Genomic DNA, 17,973 nt, shown 5'->3' on the forward strand with positions numbered 1-17,973 from the left:
GGATAAAACTGATGATTGGTGTGCAAGAGAGTGAGAGAAGGGACAAGAGACCCTAAAGGTAAAGGACCCCTGACAGTTAAGTCCAGTCGCGAACGACTCTGGGGTCGCGGCGCTCATCTCGGTTTACTGGCCAAGGGAGCCAACGTTTGTCCGCAGACAGTTTTTCTGGGTCATGTGGCCAGCATGACTAAGCCGCATCTGGCGAAACCAGAGCAGCACATGGAAACTCAGTTTACCTTCCTGCTGGAGTGGTACCTATTTATCTACTTGCACTTTGACATGCTTTCAAACATGTCAGGTTGGCAGGAGCTGTTAGGTTGGCAGGAGCTAGGACCGAGCAATGGGAGCTCATCCCGTCATGGGGATTCGAACCGCTGACCTTCCAATCGGCAAGCCCTAGGCTCAGTGGTTTAGACCACAGCACCACCCACGTCCATAAAATACAAAATCACAGCCTCAACAGAAACAATTATTTTAAAATGACCAGATAAGAACTAGCAATCAAGTCAAAGAGATGAAAACATTCCGATATGTCATCCAGTTCAGTATTAAATTTATTGGTCCCCCCCTTAAAAACAAGCACACACCCACGCACCTCAGAAGGGTCTCTAAAGACTGATGAAGAAGAGGTCTCATAAGATTATGTATTCTCTAAACCCCTGAGAAAAACTACAGTAGAAGAACACATGAGAAATAGCTCCTATCTTTAAAAAGAACTCTATAACAAGAACCTGTGAAAGACAGACATTCCTTCTATACTTGGGCATTATCAGAAAATTTTAAAACGGCATTCAATTATTGGAAGCAGAACAAGTCATGCCCAATAATTGTGGAGTGCAAGGCCTGTTTGATTATGTGGAATAAAAACATGAGAGTAATTTTAATGTATCATGTAGATTCTTTATAGTCAATGTAAACTAGCTGCAGAAAATAAAATGTTGATTCAAGGATCACCTTTTTTTTAAAAGCCTCACATCCAGCTTGAGGGTTCCCAAGGACATCTTGATGACCACTGAGAACAGGATGCTTAATTTGTTGGGCCTGTGGCATAATCCAACAAATTCTTATTGTTCTTGTCAAAAACACACCATGTGAAAGAAAACTTTTTTCAGTGCTCTTTGCCTCAAATTCACAGGAATTTGGGCAAACAGTTCATGCTGACAAATGTGAATAAAATGAAAGTAAAGACATTTCTAAGCCTAATGCTGCCTTCCTATGCACACTGGGAGGCAGCCATATTGAATACGGTGGCGCTCACTTCTAAGTAAACATGCATACGACTGAGCTGTGAATGAAGTTTACCTTTAGCGATCTGGCACACCCATTCAAGTTGTGAACCACAGTAGAAAGGCTTTAAGTAGAAATCTTCTTGTCTGTCTTCAGAATAGTAAAGAGTCCACATCGTTCGCCGTGTTAGTCTTAGAAACTGCACACATTATTAAGATAAAAAAAAACCCAATGAAACTAATTCCTGCATGTGCAGTGTAATATTTACATGCAACTAAGTTCAACTGTGTTAAGTGGGACTTACTATCAGGTAAGTGTAATGCAGTGTAGTGTAGTGAACTGTTAATAAACAGAAATTATATTTCATTCTTAAAAAAAACAAAACAAAATAGGCTTTTCTATGGGTAAAAAAGCCAAGCTACTTGCTTTTGTGCAGCCAGATCTAAGGCATCCTCACACAGAAGTATGTCTGTCTAATCATATTTCCTTCCAAGTATGCTTACAGTAGCTTAAAAACTAAACCACAAGGACGCATACACATAAACCAAGGCTGGCCAGGTGAAATAGATATGGATTCTACTGCACTTGTAATTGTTGCATAGATTTAAAAACCTGCTCAGGGTTAACTCTGTTTCAGTGCAAGCATAAGCATGTTGACTCCACTGTATTCAATGTTATTTACTCCTAGGGAAAAGGTGAATGGAGCCTTGTTTAATGTGCTGTAACACACACACACACACACACACACACACACACACACACGTTTATCACCAGTATTGGTTATAAAAAACTGCATTATTTTATTATATATATTTGAAATTAATTATAGAGGCACTGTTTCTCAACTGCAAAAATAAGAATTTGGACAGCATTTGTTACCACATTTCTCAGAGAAGACAGCAAGGGACACAAAATTATAGACTAATTTTTATAGGTCCAATGCAATATTCCTATTTCATTCTGAAGTTATATCACAGTAAGTATGCTGTAGCATTTTCGTTGTATTAACTCAATGACAACTTCACATTGGCCAAATTGCAGCAAATCATTCTAAATTTAATCTATCAATTGAATTAATTTATTAAAAAAAAACCCAAAGTATTCCCACTTAGTTATCAAGCGTGTTACACTGCACCTTCACAGCTGCGCAGTCTCTAGTATCGTATTCATCTTTAAACTCAGGGTGCATAACAACAGTAGATACCTACAGAAAGAGAAGAATCAGAATTGAATTGAATTGGCAATGAGTACATTGTGGTTTTTCACTCCATTTGTTTCATAGGAGGAAACAGGGCTACACACACATTCTGTTCTGCTGAGTGAAATAAACAGAGAGTCCATACTTAGGGCTCATGGTTGGTGAATGTATATAAGAATGTGGTCTTCTGCACAGAATTACAGCTGTACTGCAGCATTCATTTCCCTCATGTGCAAAATTAAGGTTCCAAAATCCTAGAGTGAGTCTCCACAAGCTGAGGTGGCTCCCTGCTTAAGAAGAATGCCTTTCAACCCCTGCAGGGCTGTAAATAAAGAGATGGAACTCTGATGCACTGGAAGAAGCAGAGCTCTCCCCCATGCGAAGGCTTTAATCACGTAAGAGAAAGGAATGCCTTAACAGGGGCTGAAGTGCAAGATCACAATCCAATGCATAGTTCAAAAAAGTCACCAAACGTGACTCAAAGAGTTTCATGTGCGCTTCTATGATTACACAAGGCTCCTACATATGGGCTGTCAATTTATTTCAGTGAGCCCAAAAGAATTTGCATGAAAACCCGATTCTTCCAACAAAATGGATAGATCACAGTGCTGTGATGGGAAACATCTGTATGCTTCTCAGAGCCCCTGCACATGTTAAGAAATAGCTAAATCTTTTTTGTTGTATATGCACACACTTCTAATACAAAGCAACAGTAAAAATGACTAGAGCTTTAGATTCTTAAAAAGTCTTCCACTGACAAAATATGTTCAGAATTGTGCATTCTTCAAAATCCCTTTCATTCTTCATGTCTGAAATAGTTTTTTTTTAAAAATGCCTAATTTCTTGCAGACCCACCTACGTTCTCCCAACTAAGGTACGATGATATGCTATTGCCATCAGTTTAACTTACAGGCTTATTGTCACTCCACTGCCAGGATCCTAGAGAGTCAGGATTCCTCTTATTTAGCCCAATCCAGACCCAACGGCTATCGCTGTAAATGAAATACCATTTCAGTCCAAGTGCAGCTTTAAGCACAAATTATTCATCACTATAATCATGCAAGACAAGAGCCCTGTGCAGACTTCCAAACTGAAAGCACAGTCAGTGAGTGTGTGTGTGTGTGTGTGTGAGAGAGAGAGAGAGAGAGAGAGAGAGAGAGAGAGTGAGAAAGAGAGAGAGAGAGAGAGATAACCATTTTACCAGTCTGCCGAAATTCCGATTATGTCTGCCATTTGTACATTCCGATTTGCATGTAGATTTCACAATGCATGTATACTAATTAATAAATGCTTAGTTACAGTGGTACCTCGGAAGTCGAACGGAATCCGTTCCGAAAGTCCATTCGACTTCCAAAACATCCAGAAACCAAGGCGCGGCTTCCAATTGGCTGCAGGAAGCTCCTGCAGCCAATCAGAAGCCGCGTCATAAATTTGGGTTCCAAAGAACATTCGCAGACTCACTTTTGGGTTTGCAGCATTCAGGAGCCAAAATGTTCTGACTTGCAAGGCGTTCGGGATCCAAGGTATGACTGTATTAATAATTACCGTGCACTAAAAGAGGTTCCCACAGGTGTTATACTGTCCTTAGTAATCATATTTACTAGTGTGAAGTGTGATTTGTTATATTATTGCTAATTCTTGTTTTAAAATATTTTTCTTAACTTATATCTAAAGAAACTGTCCCCTTCCTGCAGAATCCTAAAAACACACACAATCTGTACTAGAGATCTTGAAATATCTGTATTTTACTTGTCACCACATGCTACTGTAAATAATGTTTAATACAAAATAATTGAAAGAACAAATTTGCTGATTTTTATTAGCATTTCCATGCCAACAATAGCGGTTTTAGTTCATGTTCCATTAATGCTTTCCAGAAGTGTTTCTTTTTAAAGGACATGACTATTAAATGTCCCATTACCAACTGAGTTTGACCAGAAAACTAGCTTTCCAAGAACGTTACCTTATGGTCTCTCTCAGAATGTCATGGAGCTCCTTGATTTCTGTTAAGTGGCTAAAACTAGGAAGGTGTCCTCCAAGAGCCTCGCAGAATCTCTCCGCTTCTTCCCAGGTTCTGGTTCTCAGCACTCTTTCCTTATGAAATAACTTTGTAAAGAAAAAAAAGGAAATCCGATTCAACCCTTTATCAACGAAAAGAATGGGGCCAAAGATATACCTAATACTGTACTTCAGAGCTACTTGATTGCCGTATAAACCTACCCAATCTGGTTTTATACAAACACATTTCATTCTGTTCTCTCTGTCTTGTTAACAAAAACTGTCCTAAGAAAGCACCACCAATTTATCTTTCTTGTCCTGTACACACACACCCCATACATAGCTTCCTTCAAGGAATCCTAGGAACTGTGGTTTTACCCCCCAGCACAAAGCTACAACTCCCAGCACCCTTAAAGGGCAACTCAGGATCCAAGTGGTGCTCTTGTTCTGATGAACAGAGGCTGATCAGCCAGGGAAACAAAACCAAACAAAGATAATCTAATCAGCTAATACAAAGAAATGTCATGCAAAGAAATAGTTGACCGTGGGAAAGGAAGGATTATGCCAAGGTGTTCTGTGAGTTTTAGATACAAGCCCAAAGTAATTCAAGAATATGAATACTGTGTGTGTGTGTGTGTGTGAGTGTGTGTGTATACACACTCAAGTCACTGAACTAGATTAGTCTTAGCCAACCTCAATATGTTTTGGACTACGATTCCCATCAGTTCCAGTTGGTTGGAGCTGATGGGAGCTATAGTTGACTATTCAATTATTTCATTTCTATACATTTAATATATTAAATATCATTTAACATACTACAAATATCTCTAAGCAGTGGACATCAGAAATGATCTCTTTCCATATGGTGGAAATATCTAGTTCAACATTTTGTAGTGCTTTTGTTTTTCCTTCATTAACGTACACAGAATATACATGGTTTTTAAAAGTGTTAGCTCGGTTACTTCAAGTTCGTACTATCTAGAGGGCATCAGGATAGTGAAGGCTGAACTAGATCCTTTAGGTGATTTAATTGGAAGGATATATGCTACCTTATAACAAGCAAGACCTGATCCGCTGTGCCAGCCTGGAGGGCAAGGGTCAGTAACTTTAGGAACTACTTCCGGTTCTACTTTTGGTCCAATGTACATCTTGCAAATAGAGTAAGCTTTCGTTGTTTTGCAATTCTTGACCTCCCACTTTCCAAGGTATTTTCCTGCTGACATAACCACGCATCCTCCACGCAATGCTAGAATGTAGATTAAAATCAAATCAAAATTGTAACCTAGAAATTTAGTATTGCTCAAGATTTAACATGAAACAAATAGTAGCACTTCACTGATCTCGAGAAGGTACTGTACCTGGTTGAAAATGACCCCAGTTTGTGTACGTGAGCATTTCATTCTTCCCTTCTATGGTTCCCCATTTATACTCTCCTGAAGAGCTGATATCGTGCAAGCCAGTCCAGAAGTACTTTTCTTCAACTCTGCTATGCTTTCTAATCAAATTGTTTATGAATTCTTGTTCAAATCTGTAAGAGTCAAGTTTCAAAAACTAAGGATGCAACTATCATTATCAAATACATGAATAAATCTACTAGTCATAAACGTGAATACTTCACTTGCATATTGCAGAGTTCATTCTACATTTACGTTTCAACAGTACTGCATACTCATCTCTTGTCCTGAATGGGGTAACTGTGCCCCTGAAGAACCAGGTGCGCAGCCTGGGAGTCATTTTGGACTCACAGCTGTCCATGGAGGCGCAGGTCAATTCTGTGTCCAGGGCAGCTGTTTACCAGCTTCATCTGGTATGCAGGCCGAGACTCTATCTGCCTGCGGACTGTCTAGCAAGAGTGGTGCATGCTCTAGTTATCTCTCGCTTGGACTACTGCAATGCACTCTATGAAGGTGACCCAGAAACTACAACTAATCCAGAATGCGGCAGCTAAGACTGGTAACTGGGAGCGGCCACCGAGACCACATAACACTGGTCTTGAAAGACCTACATTGGATCCCAGTACGTTTCCGAGCACAATTCAAAGTGGTGGTGCTGACCTTTAAAGCCCTAAATGGCCTTGGTCCAGTATACCTGAAAGAGTGTCTCCACCCCCATCACTCTACCTGGACACTGAGGTCCAATGCCGAGGGCCTTCTGGCGGTTCCCTCACTGCGAGAAGCCAACTTACAGGGAACCAGGCAGAGGGCCTTCTCGGTAGTGGCACCCGCCCTGTGGAACGCCCTCCCACCAGATGTCAAAGAGAACAAGAACTACAGGCACCAGACTTTTAGAAGACACCTGTAGGCAGCTCTGTTTAGGGAAGCTTTTAATGTTTGATGGATTACTGTATTTTAATATTTTGTTGGAAGCCGCCCAGAGTGGCTGGGGAAGCCCAGCCAGATGGGCGGGGTATAAATAATAAATTGTTGTTGTTGTTGTTGTTGTTGTTGTTGCTGCTGCTGCTGCTGCTGCTACACAGCACACATCTGTTTTATCTAGACAAAGACAAACACTAAGGAATACCTGTTTGTTATAGTGAGGTTGCACAGTTCCCCAAACAATTTTTCACTTTTCTGAACCTGGTAACAAAAGTCTCCATGCCTCTTCCATTCCTAGTTTAGAGAATAATACTCTTTTACTCAAAAGTATGGATTAATTATGTTCCACATTACATTTTTGCAAAGGCAGAATGGTGAAATTTAAGAATTACTTCTACTTTGAAATTGGGGGTACACTAGAACAGTAGATAAATGACAAATGCTTAATATTTATTTAATATGTAATAATTCTAAACATTCCACTCCATTCTATTGTCAATAATGAATCTGAAATTTAAAATGCCAGGCAGACAGTAAGCAAAATACTTTTAATACAACCTCCAAGACTGGTTTAAAATGTAATTACTGATATAACCTTACCTCATTAGGACAACTTTTATCAGCTTTTGATTCATTCAAGATCTTTCCATTTTTCATGCAGACGTATTTAAGTTTATTGTCACAAGGCAGGACATTCCACCGACCCAGCTATCAGCAAGAGGAGGGAAGATTTTTTTTAGAACATTCCCAATATTACCCTCTCCATTGTTTATTGATTTTCAATTAAAGCAAACAGCCAGAGTAAACATACAAGGGGAAAAATGGGGAGGCACAAACAAAGCAAAAAGTCCACTGTATCTATGCATAAACTTCTACAAAAGTAGTTGGATAAGTATAATAAACAAATGCATGAGTGTTAATTGGTCTTTACTTTTTTTAAAGTAATTGAAATCTTATTTAAAACCACATTGTCTGTATTACAATGCAGACAGGAAGTGCTTAGCTTCCTTGCTACTCTCTCTCCCCCCCCCCCATGGGAGTCTAAAAATGCCAAGCAATCTGTAGCCACACCTGTGGCTTTAACAAGCCTGCCCTGCATCCCAACCTGAATGAGGATTTTAAGAACTTAAAAAGCACCCAGCTAAATCAGTCCAACATTCTGTTCCCACAGTGGCCAACTCTTGTGAGTCCAGCCATTGGGAAACAGAAGAGAACACAGACAGCAGCAGAAGAGAGACTGGAGGAGCAGGGGAGCCCGATTCTTTGCTCTGGTGCATTGCCATAGTGCTACACCATTGCTTAAGAGTTACGTGTTAACGCGGCAACAGTTGCTCACGCACCTCTGCTGTATCTATCATGGGCTACGAATATCACATACAGGAAAACAATGAACCCACCAACACTGACAAACAGCTGCTTTGAGACTTTTCTCATAGAAAGCTGTGAAGAAACAGGGAGAGCTCGCAATAGGCCCTGTGTTCCTGTTTTTCTAAGGCTTAAGATTTTCTGTTAGTACAGTGAACCACAATTGCCTTCTATTCCCCTGTTATGACTGGACCCAGGAATAAAGAGGAGATAACAAGTGATGGGGTTGAACTAGGGCCACATTTTATCATCAACAACTGCAGGAATTGCAGGAAGCTAACGTTGACTTCAACTCTGCATGAACCAAACCCTACCCTTTTCAAAGGGCATGACAAAGCATAGTACCAAGGTTGGGGCCCCACATTATGATGAGTAGGGCAGCCTTCTTGCCCCCATTCCCTCCAAGGGCCCACAGGTGTGGCAGATGAGCCTCAAGAACATTCCCCCATCCAGGCTAAGAGCCCCATAGCCTGGAGAAGCTGGCATCCAGAAATACCCTTCACCTTCAAAGATACATAAGGGTTCTTATCTTACGTTAACCTTTCCCTCGGTTTAAGTACTCCTCGGTTTGAGTATTTTCAGTTTAAGTACTCCGCAGACCTGTCTGGAACGGATTAATCCACTTTCCATTACTTTCAATGGGAAAGTTCGCTTCAGGTTAAGTACGCTTCAGGTTAAGTACAGAGGTGTTTGTAAACCGAGGTACCACTGTACAGAGCAGGTGAAAAAACCCTGCTCAGCTTGGCCAGTTTGCAGGCAGGCAAAATATTCCAACTGTGCCCCGAAGCGACTGGAAATCCCGTACTGCGGGCATCCCCAAACTTCGGCCCTCCAGATGTTTTGTACTACAATTCCCATCATCCCTGACCACTGGTCCCGTTAGCTAGGGATCATGGGAGTTGTAGGCCAAAACATCTGGAGGGCCGCAGTTTGGGGATGCCTGCCGTACTGGAACTGAGTGCAGGCTGGATGGGTATGCCGGAAAATGACCAGACACCACACAGAGGCACAGCCAAGGACTATATAGTCTAGGGATACATTGCCATACACAGGTGCTGCCTCCCTAGCCAGCTGCAACAATGCTCCCAGATGCAGCTGGCGGGAGCATACTTCTGGGCTGGAAGTTTGCTAGAATTCAAGGGTGTAATCCTAAGCATGCGAGTTCCAGTGAAATACCAGGACGTTAATTCTGTGGAAGTCTGTTAAAGGTTGAACTGCTAGGGTATCATCTTTTCCACTTCCATAGGAGGGAACAGGCTATGTATACATAAACCCACATGCTTTTTTTCTTTCTTTCCCAGGAATTTTAAAGAGGCACTTGGACCAGAGTAACACATAAGCAACTTACCTTTCCTGAATAGGATACACAGTTGGGAGTGTTATTGGAGAGAAGTTTCGGCTCACCCTGATCCCAGTAAGTAAACACTACTTTGGAACCATCAGACCATTTAAACAAAGCTGGAACATCCTCGTTTATGAAGCCAATCCACACTCTGTCTGCAGTGTCTATATTCAATAGCAAAAAATAAGCAATTCAAAAAGCAATATAGCTAATCAAACAAGACACCAGGAGCACAGCCATATAACTCAAACAAGCTCACTTTTTTTGGAATGCACAGAATTATACCACAGATGCCCTGTGACTAAGGCAAGACATATAGAGATAGAGCAAGCACAGTACTTTTTATCCAAGTTGAAAAATATATATATTTATTTCTATTATTGAGTCTGTGATCTAGAGTGACAAAAATTATGTCCACAGATAAAGTAGTACTAGTAGCTGTTGTTGTTATTGAATAAATTTCTATACCATCCTTCATTCAAAGATCACAAGGAGGTTTACAATGTAACAGGGACGTCCAACAGATCGATTGCGATTTACTGGTTGATTGCGGGGGGATCCTTGGCTTCCTAAAAGCTCAACAACTTTGGCTTCCTAAAAAAAGCTCAATGACTTTGGCTCCCCCCCCCAAAAGCTCAACCCAATGGGTGTTTTTTTTTTAATAGTGGGAGTAGATCGTAGTCCCTTGTAAGTTGGACATCCCTGCAATATAAGAACCCATATAAGACCGTAGTAACAAACACATCCACACCCACACCGTTTAAAAGGTCATAGATTGTTTAAATAGTCAAAGTCCTGGGAGAAGAGGAATGTTTTTGCCTGGCACCTAAAGATATGTAATGTTGATGCCGGGCAAGTAACCTTCTAAACCAGGCATAGGCAACCTTCGGCCCTCCAGATGTTTTGGACTACAATTCCCATCATCCCTGACCACTGGTCCTGTTAGCTAAGGATCATGGGAGTTGTAGGCCAAAACATCTGGAGGGCCGAAGGTTGCCTATGCCTGTTCTAAACCAAATTTCCAGTCATTTAGTCTTAAGTTGAGATGGGGTGATTAGCATGAAAAAGGCAGAAGAAATTCATGCCTACGCTTAGCCAAACTTACCATTATGAAGCTTTGTAACCACTATCTCAACATCTGCTATGGAGTGTATGCTGATAAGGTTGCTATTGCTTGCATTGCAAAGCCGATGTGCATCTTCCCAGGAAGCAGTGCCGCTCATTAGCATATAGCAAAATCCATTGTGGGAATGCCAATCAGGTTCACACTGGTTCTCCACATACTGCTCAACTGCTGAGAATAAATAAAATATGTGAACCATTCAGCAAGAAATATACACCGGGTGATGCGCAGAAAAAACACACATAACTTCTTCTTTTTTTTGAAAGGCAATTATAACATGACACTATAGCATTTTTACAAGTATAAAAATTCCCAAACGTTTCCCCTGATTTTGTAACTATTAACTATTTCTGCAAATGAAAACAAAACAGCCACACCTGGCTGAAACTCTCCTCTTATCCTTTGCACCTCTTTATTGTCTACTCTGAAGGTTTTAGACCAATAGGCATTGCAATGAATATACTTTTTGGAATGCTGTTTTTCTTGCAAGCAGGCTTCCATAACTAAGCTGTTCTCGAAGAAAAAAGTAGTTGCAGAGCAGTGTGGGACAGATGCTGCAGCAGCTGTAAATATGAGTCAATTTAACTATGTAACTGCCTAACAAAAACCAAATCCACAATTTAATTCCAATTTACCTGCAAACTCTGACTGGGTATTGTTGAATGGCTTCTTGCAAACGTAAGGAAGTTTATTCTCACAAGGATAACTCATCCAGGTACCTTCGTTGGCTTCCATAGCTACACAGCCAGATCCATCTAGTGGAGATGAATTCTGAATCTCTATAGAAAAATAACAACAAGTATTTAGAAAATTAAAGTTATAGTATCACATAATTATAGGACTGGAAAGGAAGAGTTCCAAACATTCAGCACCATAAATCAATCCTTTGATAAGGCTGTAATCCACTGAACAGAGTGAGACTTTTTCTGAGTAGACATGCACAGAATTTCACTGGGCAACTGAACAGTGAAATGTGCTCACCTTGACTCCAGCTGAGGAAATTCAATGGTGTATGATCCGACCACTGCCAGCCTCCAGAAATATCCAGCTGGTTTAATCCAATCCAGAATCTCTGTGCGATGCCTTCTTTTGCTAAAGAGTTAAAAAATATTAAGAGATGAATAATATTGATTGGTTTCCACACTGTAAATTCATAGTTACCATTTAGCTGTACTGAACCTCGGTGTCATCTTTCCAGGTAGCTTTCGGTTGCTGTAATAATATATATATATTTAAGGTCAAACAGAAATATTTGGGCACCAGCTTATGGAGTACAGTATGGGATGTGGTTGCACAAGCATTATATGAATTTATTAGATAGTGGCTTAGTTTGTACATCATGCTCAGCAAATCCATGGTTTAAGGAGGAGCCTATGTATCACAGGGAGTGGAAGGTAGATGAAAAAGGAGGAGAAAGCAAAAGGAAGGGGGATAAAAAACCAAGGACACATTCTGGGTCCAGAAGTTCCTGTGGGCATTTTGGTTATTGGTAGTATGAAGTAAGTTTGTGTAGAATGGAATTTTGATAATTCACATCTAGAGAATTATGCGGAGGCAACTCCTGCAAGAGATATGAGGTGGTAGCTAAGAATCTACCTTGACACTAATCCTCTTGCTAAGGTTCCATCCTTACTCCCCAATTTGGTAGTGCCAGGTTTCCCCAGAAATTCAGTATATACAGTTGTACGTACCTTGAATACGGCTTAACTCGGATGCACTGGCGATGCTCAGCAAATCTCCACCTTGACTCTGGCATGAGACATATGCTTCTTTCCAAGTAAGGGCAGCCTGTGTGTTTAACTGGTAGCAATTTCCAGAATCTGCATCATGTTCCCATGCATTTTGACAACCATCCTCTGATGCAAGAGAAATAAATAATTAAAAAGCAACCATCTGGGTCCCATACAGGCACAGTAACCATGTGCTGAGAATTCCAGAAGGGGGCAATATAGATGTTTCCCCCACCCTTCAAATGAAGAGCATAGTTAGAACGAAGCATTGCGATGAACACAAAGTCTGCCTGCACCTCCCATATCTATGTGAAAAGCGTCATTATACAGTACATTTCAGCCCAGTGGTTCTCAAAGGGTGTGGTGCACTACATTGGTGTTGCAGGAAGATAGCAACTGCAGCAGGAAGCTTCAAGGACAATCAAAGAAACATTTAAACATTTCAGTGTAGTACAGTATATAGCATTTTAGCAATGCTACTTGCCTGGCTTTAAGCAGACACCCCATTCTTTATCTTGATCAAAATTGTAGGTTGTAGAACACCATTCACCATCTGTAAACATTTCATTGCGGGTGCAATCATGATGCCAGGTTCCATTAAATAGGAAAGGGAATTCACAAGGCTTTCCATAGGCATTTCCATCCTTCGTATAAACCTCTGTAAGGGGGGAAATGGTTTTGACATTTGAGGGGGGTGGTAATGGATATGAACGCATGGTAAACTGAACCAATATTAAGACACTGTTGGAGTCATTCAGAAGTAAAGATTATATTGGCACATGCAAGCTATTATTTACAGGTATATATAACAGAGTTGCAGTGCATCTTAATATAATGTTGTAAGAAAATGCTTAACATTTCAGCCATATGCACTTCATGCAATAACAATTCATTATTATTATTTTCTCAATTTATTAGACAAAATGGTTTTTTGTGTTGTTTTCACTGTACTTTAGGCGAGGGCATAAATATGGATATATAAAACAAATTAATATGATAAGATCCATGGAAGACAAAAATCACTCAACAGTGAACTCTTGAAATTAAAAATGTCTCATGGCCCAAAACTATGGTCCCATGCTGAGCAGCTATGCATGAGCATAGTCCAGTAGGTGCTGGGGGGGGGGCAACTGCCCCCTCTAAATCAAGCAGGGTGGATAAAAATCAATGATTTTTTAAAAAATCATTTAAATCGGATTTTTTTAAAAAAATAAAATGCTTTTTGAGGAAAATATATTACCATCCAAAGGTTATTCCATCATGAAATAAAGATTTTTTTTTAATTATGTAGAATAAGGTTGTATATGTTTAATTTTTTGGGTAAATAAATTCCATTAATCCATTCACAATGTCATGCTCTTCCAGAGGTTTTTGTAAGATTATTGGGCAGTTTCTCTGCCTACAAGATATTATCACAGATGCTTGGTTTACTTTTGCAGTTCTCAAAACTGAATTTGACTCAACAGAGATCACATGCCTCTTCTTCACAGCAAAAATGTTATAACATGAACAGAGTTGAGAAAAAGACCTTAATCCTATTGTTCTACAAACCTATGAATACAGAAACAACCCCTTCAGTGCTAAGTTTCAAGAAGTTCAGTGAATAGAATGGAAACAATATTTTTCTGATTGTTTGGAGTGGACAGTATTTAAGTTTTTCATGTGTAGGCTGGGCTGACAATCTATATATATATATTAGTTAACAAGCATGGATGTTTGTTTAAGCAAATAACATATGCTGTAATGTTATTGTTTCAGTTGAATAAATCTATTTAAATTGTTATTATTAAGGTAATGATTATTTTTCTCCTCCCTAAGTACAACAGTAAAGTTGTCCAAATATGAATGATTAACCTATTAAACTGGGGATAAAAAACTAATATGAAAAGTTGTTATTCTAAAAATCTTCATCTACTTGCATATTAAAGTTATACCAGCAAGAAATAGTCTTTATGTAGAAAACTATGATTTAAATCAAGCCTTACTGACTAGTGATTTAAATCAGTTTGATTTAAATCAAATCCACCCTGAAATCAAGTAATTAAAAATACTTAACTAACTGATCAATTGCATTGCAGATAACTTGGTTCTCCCCCACCACAACATAAAGGCTGCCTCCCCTAAAATAAATCCTGGGTAAGCCCATGTTTTGGGTTCAATGCTTTGGGAAAGGCATAACTAGTGTATCTCAACCAGCAAAGCTATTCCTAGGGTATGTCAGTTCAGCGCCAGCTGCTGCTGATACACTTCGCTCCTGATGCTGTGCTGTACTACGCAGCCTCCCATCTAATGTTTGGGGTTGTTAGCATTGATGGAATGTTGCCACAATCCCACAGAAGACACTTATAACAGCAAATACTCATGAGCGCCTCCTTAGTAAGGACCTGCCCTGCTTGCTAGGAAAAAGGAGTAGATTTAACTGTGTTAACAGTGCAAGCCACTCTTAAAACACTTTAAGAAAATGAGAATAAGCCTCAAGGCAGAGACCAATACTGTTTCTAGGGCTCCGCAATTCACGTGTCCTTCTTCCCTGTAGCAGTTTCATCTACTTCTTGGCATATCAAGCTTTCAACCTTGTCAAGGTGATAACTAATGCATCCTTTCGCAACTGCAGTGGTGCCTCGCTTAACGAATGCCCTGCTTAACGAAATTTCCGCTTAACGGAAGGATTTTTCGAGCGGAGGTTACCTCGCTAGACGAATGCTTTTACGAAAAATTTGTCTAGTGAATGGCGGTTTCCCATAGGAATGCATTGAAATTCAATTAATGCGTTCCTATGGGCAAAAAAAAAATTCAAAAAAAATTCAATGCATTCCTATGGGATTCGCTAGATGAATTTTTCGCTATAAGAAAAGACCTGTGGAATGAATTAATTTCATCTAGCGAGGCACCACTGTACTGGAAAATGCTACTATATCATGGTTCACCATGATGAGGATTATTGTACAGTACAGTAGTACCTTGGGTTACGAACACGATCCGTTCCGGGTCGCAGTTCGTAACCCGAACCGCCATTTTGCAAACTGCACGCGCGGCCGAAAATACTTCTGGGTTTACGCAGTTCATAACCTGAGTTGTTCGTAACCCGGGGTGTTCGTAACCCGAGGTACGACTGTACTGGAAATTCTGAGAAATGGCTGGCAACAGAGCTGTAGTTCTTTCATGCCATTCACACAAGTGCCTCATTTTTAAAAATTTGCCTTGGGGCAGAGCAATCCTGTCCCCCCCCCCAGGGAGTCATCAAAGCACTACTGCATCCCTGCCAGCTTCTGCAGATGAGGGAAGAAGGATGGGGTGGGGAGTGTTAAGAGTTATTTTGTGCTCCCCTCACCACTGTACCAGAATCCAGGCCCCTCTCTGGGAGCTGGCCTGACATAAGATCCAATGGATCCTGTAGCCCCTGCCCCCAAATTTTCATGCCTCCACTGGCTACCACCTGCTCAGGTGAAGACTGGGCCTATACATCACAGCAAAACCCTCAACAGCAGGACTCCACACACTGGCAGAAAGGGGTTCATCCTTTCTCCCAACCCACCTATTGAGCCATCAATATTGAGGAGGGCAGAAAATGAGTTCAACCTTAGTTTCTTCCCATGTTTTTTTTTAATACTCATGTCAATATTGGTGGTCGGGAGGAAGCATTCAATCAAACAATGTATGAATTTGAAAAGTGAAACAGAACATATGTATTGCCAGGGGTAGGAAAGTAATACAGTAACTGAAAAAGCATTGGACACCTGCAAGAATTCCACCCACCCTAGATTCTGGCAAAGTATACATACAAAATACATAATTATAAATCTAAAGACATAAAACATGCATTTTGTATTGGGGAAAAAAACATTTTCTTGACTTTCGAACAGCTTTGCTGCTCTGCAAGGGAGCAACTGAAATAGTCTTGAGCTTTGTTGTGACCCAACAGGGAGGGAATATACATGTTTGACTGAAAACTCAAACCAGTCAATGACAAAACAACCAGATGAGTAAGAGGTGCTAGTAACTTCTCAGGTGTGGTTGAGGATTATTATTTTTTGAAATGTGTACAGAGGGCTGTGGAGTTGATCACAGCAGTGGCACGTAGGATTGTATGGGTGATTAACTTTCCCTTCAAGTTGCTTTTTGCAGCAAAATCCCCCAGTCTCAAGGGTCCTTTTTCCTCCCATGAGTGAGAAAAAACAATAATCACACCCTCTCCTCAACATGGCTGCTACTATGAACTTCACAGGCCCAGTTTCCCTTTCAAAAAACCAACACCTCTGGAGACTTGACTGCAAGGTTGTTGCCTCCCTATCCCACTCAGAAGCACTTCTGGGATACTTTAAGGGTCCATCACAAATTCTTTTAACAGGTTAACACTCTCTCAGCAAAATAGCCCCACACCCTGCAATCTGGATACAATAACGATGGTGGCCTTATCTGCGTTTGCAGCATGGAGCAACTTTTAAATGTTTACAAACTGTGTGTGTGTACGTCACATTTTTCTGTAATAAAATAACACCTGAGCTATTGACTCTTGCCTTTACTGTTACCTGTTGTGTTTTGATAGGCACATTACTGCCTAACCAGGGCCTAAGCCAGGGGTCCCCAGACTACGGCCCCCGGGCCAGATGCGGCCCAATTGGCCTCCCAATCCGGCCCGCGACGACCCCCGTCGCCCGCTGCCCGCTATTGCGTCGCGCTGTGTGGTGTCGCGCTTCCAGATCTGAAAAAAATTGCCGAAAATCGTTTCTGCGCATGCTTATGGGCCTCTCCCGACCCAGAAGAGGTCATTTCCGGTGCACTTCCGGGTCGGGGGAGGCCCATACGCATGCGCACAAACAATTTTCGGCATTTTTTCCGGCCTGGAAGCGCGCCACCGCGCCAGTAAATGGGTGTGCGCATGCGCACTGGCGCGCACTCCTCCACCCTCCGGCCCACTGTGCGCGCACTCCCCTGCCCTCCGCGCGATCGGCGCGGCGGGCACCGGCCCGAAGGCGGGTAAGTCTGGGGACCCCTGGCCTAAGCACTAAACTTCTGGATTTCTGAACTGTTTTCCATGCGCAGCAACCTCAACTCGACCAGGAGAACTAAAAATTAGCTTAAAAATGAAACTGAAAACTCTGTCTCCAGGCAGTGACCATGTCACTCTATATGGCTAGCTCTGCTTTCCTAAATGTCAACTGCACCAATGACTTCATTCATTGACTAAAGACTATGAAAGGCAGTATAAGGGTTATTTCTCACAAAACCAGCAGGCGGAATAATGCCTGCACATTTTGCCTCATATCTTGAGATCTACAAGACCTAGAGTCTTGCTTTTATTTTTTAATTTTTTAAAATGACAGTTAGATAAGATAAGATAATCTTTATTGTCATTGCCCCCCTGCGGGAACAACGAAATTACTCGGCTGCTCCATCCACTCAGATAAGGCACTCCACATAAATTTAAAATAACTACAAAACATTAATTAAACAATACAATACAAAATGGCAAGTAAAAATAAGATGACTTCAAAGTCCAGACTTTCCATTTAAGGCGGAAATTGCTCTAGAGAAGAAACTGTTCTTGAGACGGCTCGTTCTCGCCTTCATTGTTCTGTATCTCTGTCCCGATGGCAGGAGCTCAAAGAAACGGAGACCAGGATGCGATGGAGTTGGGGATCTACGGCTCAAATAGGGGACTTTGCCCCCACTCC

General features: G+C 41.1%; 1 protein-coding gene across 2 annotated transcripts in view; it reads right to left on the reverse strand.

The window, feature by feature from the left end:
- Positions 1 to 17,973, reverse strand: part of LY75 (lymphocyte antigen 75) — a 54,943-nt gene that overhangs the window by 23,915 nt on the left and 13,055 nt on the right. Inside the window, exons 3-16 of one of the 2 annotated variants that reach the window (XM_035132363.2) lie at positions 12,783 to 12,956; positions 12,260 to 12,424; positions 11,550 to 11,660; positions 11,204 to 11,347; positions 10,551 to 10,736; positions 9,452 to 9,609; positions 7,339 to 7,446; positions 6,944 to 7,032; positions 5,782 to 5,951; positions 5,473 to 5,669; positions 4,389 to 4,531; positions 3,336 to 3,417; positions 2,363 to 2,431; positions 1,303 to 1,426 (exon numbers count right to left, since the gene is read on the reverse strand). In XM_035132363.2, the coding sequence (XP_034988254.1) occupies positions 1,303 to 1,426; positions 2,363 to 2,431; positions 3,336 to 3,417; positions 4,389 to 4,531; positions 5,473 to 5,669; positions 5,782 to 5,951; positions 6,944 to 7,032; positions 7,339 to 7,446; positions 9,452 to 9,609; positions 10,551 to 10,736; positions 11,204 to 11,347; positions 11,550 to 11,660; positions 12,260 to 12,424; positions 12,783 to 12,956 (1,920 nt within the window). Of the gene's footprint in view, positions 1 to 1,302; positions 1,427 to 2,362; positions 2,432 to 3,335; positions 3,418 to 4,388; positions 4,532 to 5,472; positions 5,670 to 5,781; positions 5,952 to 6,943; positions 7,033 to 7,338; positions 7,447 to 9,451; positions 9,610 to 10,550; positions 10,740 to 11,203; positions 11,348 to 11,549; positions 11,661 to 12,259; positions 12,425 to 12,782; positions 12,957 to 17,973 lie in introns of both variants that reach the window. The other variant, XM_035132362.2, reaches the window with a different exon arrangement.

Source organism: Zootoca vivipara, chromosome 1 (assembly GCF_963506605.1).
Source record: "Zootoca vivipara chromosome 1, rZooViv1.1, whole genome shotgun sequence".
Taxonomy (NCBI): Eukaryota; Metazoa; Chordata; class Lepidosauria; order Squamata; family Lacertidae; genus Zootoca; species Zootoca vivipara.